General features: G+C 37.7%; 1 protein-coding gene across 1 annotated transcript; it reads left to right on the forward strand.

The window, feature by feature from the left end:
• The first annotated feature begins 1,380 nt into the window (after positions 1-1,380).
• On the forward strand, positions 1,381-2,486 carry LOC139902937 (uncharacterized). The gene is made up of 2 exons (XM_071885686.1): positions 1,381-2,077; positions 2,188-2,486. Exons 1-2 carry the CDS (start codon positions 1,381-1,383, stop codon positions 2,484-2,486), a joined length of 996 nt encoding a protein of 331 aa, XP_071741787.1.
• The last annotated feature ends 300 nt before the right edge of the window (positions 2,487-2,786 follow it).

Here is a 2,786-nt window from a genome sequence, read left to right on the forward strand (position 1 = left end):
GCCGAACAGCCGAGGAGTGGCAACAGTAGTATGGGCATTCGATAGTGATTGTTGTTGGGTTTCATCGTGTAGTAGTAGGTGATCAACTTGGTGGTTGAGTGGTGTTGTTCTTCGGTTACAAAAGGGAGTGATGATTGTAAACAGGTAACTAAACGGGTAGCGAGAATGTAGTGCATTGATGTTGTTTGACAAATGAACTAGAAAATATTTGAGCAGACCAAATGGTCCTCGGGTTTAACTAAGTGAAGAAACAAAAAGCAAGAAGATAGTGGGTTGATGCTCAACAAAATGGAAAGAATAAGAAAAAGTGGTGTGCCATGCTTTACACATACACATACACACGTACATATATAAATGCAATCATATACATATAAAGTAGCACAGTAAAATCATATAATTAAATCTTAGCAGCCTTTTAATTTGGCTTCTATCTACCGACACCATTCCACGGATTAATATATCGTACTCCGTTGTTGATTTAGTGGAGGATAAAAGTACACTGAAAATCCCATATTTTTAAATTTTATTTATTTATTTTGGTCATTATCGTATAAAATTCGATCCAAAATTTGTTAAATAAAAAGTACATCAACTGTCCCTCTCATTTATGGGTAAAATATAAAAAGTGTTAAAATTTAACAATTAGATCCTAAATGTACTTTTAATAAGCCTATAATTTATATCACTCATTTTCGGATAATCTTTTATTTTAAAATTGCTTAAGTTTAAATTTAACTTGCTTAATATCAATCGAAACATCAAAAGAGTATTACAATCATTTAATATTTATTTTTAATATACTTTATTTATATAGAGAGATATATTTTAAATAATAACTATTATAATATCCTACTTTTATTTTATTAATTTTTTTTTATAACAACAACATATAATACTTCAAATTATATTTCAAATTATTATTTATATATACATACACACATATCTATTTACAATTAATTGTTCGTGAATCGCCGAGAGCAGTCGAAGGTCAAATGGTTTCCTGTAGACTGTTCCAAAAATTTAAAGACTCATCTTTACAGACTTTCCTTATCGTGTCGGAAACATATAAAGATTAAGTTTAAATTTGATCAAAAATTTCCGGGTCGTCACACCAATCACCTACCTTGGTCTTCCGTTCGGCTCGTCTATGAAACAATCTAAAGCTTGGGACCCGGTTTTCGATAAGTTTGGTAAGCGAGCCACAGATTGGAAAGCTAGATCACTACAATATGGCGGGAGGTTCACTCTAATCAAAGCAGTATTATCTAGTCTACCTCTCTATTTTTTTTTCCATTATATTTATCCCCATCGTGTATTATTGATAAATTGGAGGGTATGAGGCGTCGTTTCTTATGGGGTGGGTCTTCCGAGGTCTCCAAAATGGCATGGATCAAATGGGACACATGCCTATTGCCTCGTGAGTATGGTGGGTTGGATATTGCCCCTCTTGCTTTTAAAAATCGTGCTTTGCTTGCAAAATGGTGGTGGCGCTTTTATAATGAAAAAGACTCGCTTTGGGAGTCGGTTATACAAATTATTTATGGTGAGGACGGGGGACTAGTTTCGACTCCCCCTTCCTCTTGTGCTTCTTCTACATGGGCGGGTATTCTTAAAGTGGGTAAAAACATGCTTATCGATAACTATGCGTTCGCTCATTCGTTTAAAAAGAGGATTGTCGACGGGTCAAGTACTCGGTTTTGGGACGAATTTTGGGTTGGGGATTCTTCACTTAAAGATAAATTTAATAGGCTTTTTCGACTTGAAACTAATAAAGATGCCACCGTCCTTGACCGGGTCCGTTGGGAGGGTTCTAATATTCTTACCTCTTGGTGTTGGTCCCGTGATATCTCGGGGAGATTGGTGGGGGACCTCACCAACATTACTAACCTTTTATCTAGTTTTGTTTCATGTAGCTCATGTCGAGAAGAATGGTCATTGTCTTGGAGTATGGACAGGTCGTTTTCGGTAAAGAAGCTCACGAATCTCCTTGTTCAGGCCAATCTTCCCAACATTTCCTCGTGCATCCCGACACTTCGCAATAACCTTGTCCCTCTTAAAGTCGAACTCGTAAAAAACGGTTACCTACGAGGGTCGAACTTGATAAGCAAGGGATGGATTTGGGTACGGTTCGATGTCCGGTTTGCGACAATGGGCTTGAAACGGTGGACACTCCATTATTTTTTGTAGTTTTGCATTCGACTTATGGAGTAAGGTTTTTTGGATGGTGGAATCTTGGCGCTTTTTCAAATATGAGCATAAATGAAGCATTTATTGGGAACGGTCACACGTTTACCACCATTGTTGGTAAACAATTGTGGCAAGCTACCGAATGGGTTACAGGATATTCGATTTGGAAAAATAGAAACGCTTTTACATTCACTAAAGCAAAACCGACGTGTGATTTGGTCTTTAAAGACATCCAAGTTAAATGTTTTGAATGGTTCTCTAACAGGATCAAAGGTATCAAAATCGTTTGGGATGTATGACTAGCAAATCCACGTGCATATGATTCGCTAGCTTTATCATCTAAAAGATCCTGGATAGGTTAATAAGGTGTACTCCACGCAGGTTTTTTGCCCCACCTCTGGAGTAGTCGTTTTGGTCGGAGAATTTGGGGTGGCGCGGGGTGATTTGTCGCTGAATTGCCAACACTGTGCCCCGTTCCCACTCCAGCTTGTTTAGTTAATTCTTCTCAAGTCCAATCTCGCCCCTAACGATAATGAACGGGCTAAGGCGTTTTTCTGCCATTTGTGGAGTCTTTTTATCTCAGTCTTCGTGTTTTCTCG

The sequence above is a fragment of the Rutidosis leptorrhynchoides genome, chromosome 1 (genome assembly GCF_046630445.1).
Source record: "Rutidosis leptorrhynchoides isolate AG116_Rl617_1_P2 chromosome 1, CSIRO_AGI_Rlap_v1, whole genome shotgun sequence".
In the NCBI taxonomy this organism is placed as follows: domain Eukaryota; kingdom Viridiplantae; phylum Streptophyta; class Magnoliopsida; order Asterales; family Asteraceae; genus Rutidosis; species Rutidosis leptorrhynchoides.

Excerpts from the sequence above, each read along its gene's own strand:
- LOC139902937 (XM_071885686.1), top strand. The coding sequence starts at position 1,381 with ATGGCATGGATCAAATGGGACACATGCCTATTGCCTCGTGAGTATGGT. Across the intron at positions 2,078-2,187 it reads AGTCGAACTCGTAAAAAACG|TTTTGCATTCGACTTATGGA; the intron begins GTTACCTACGAG and ends TATTTTTTGTAG.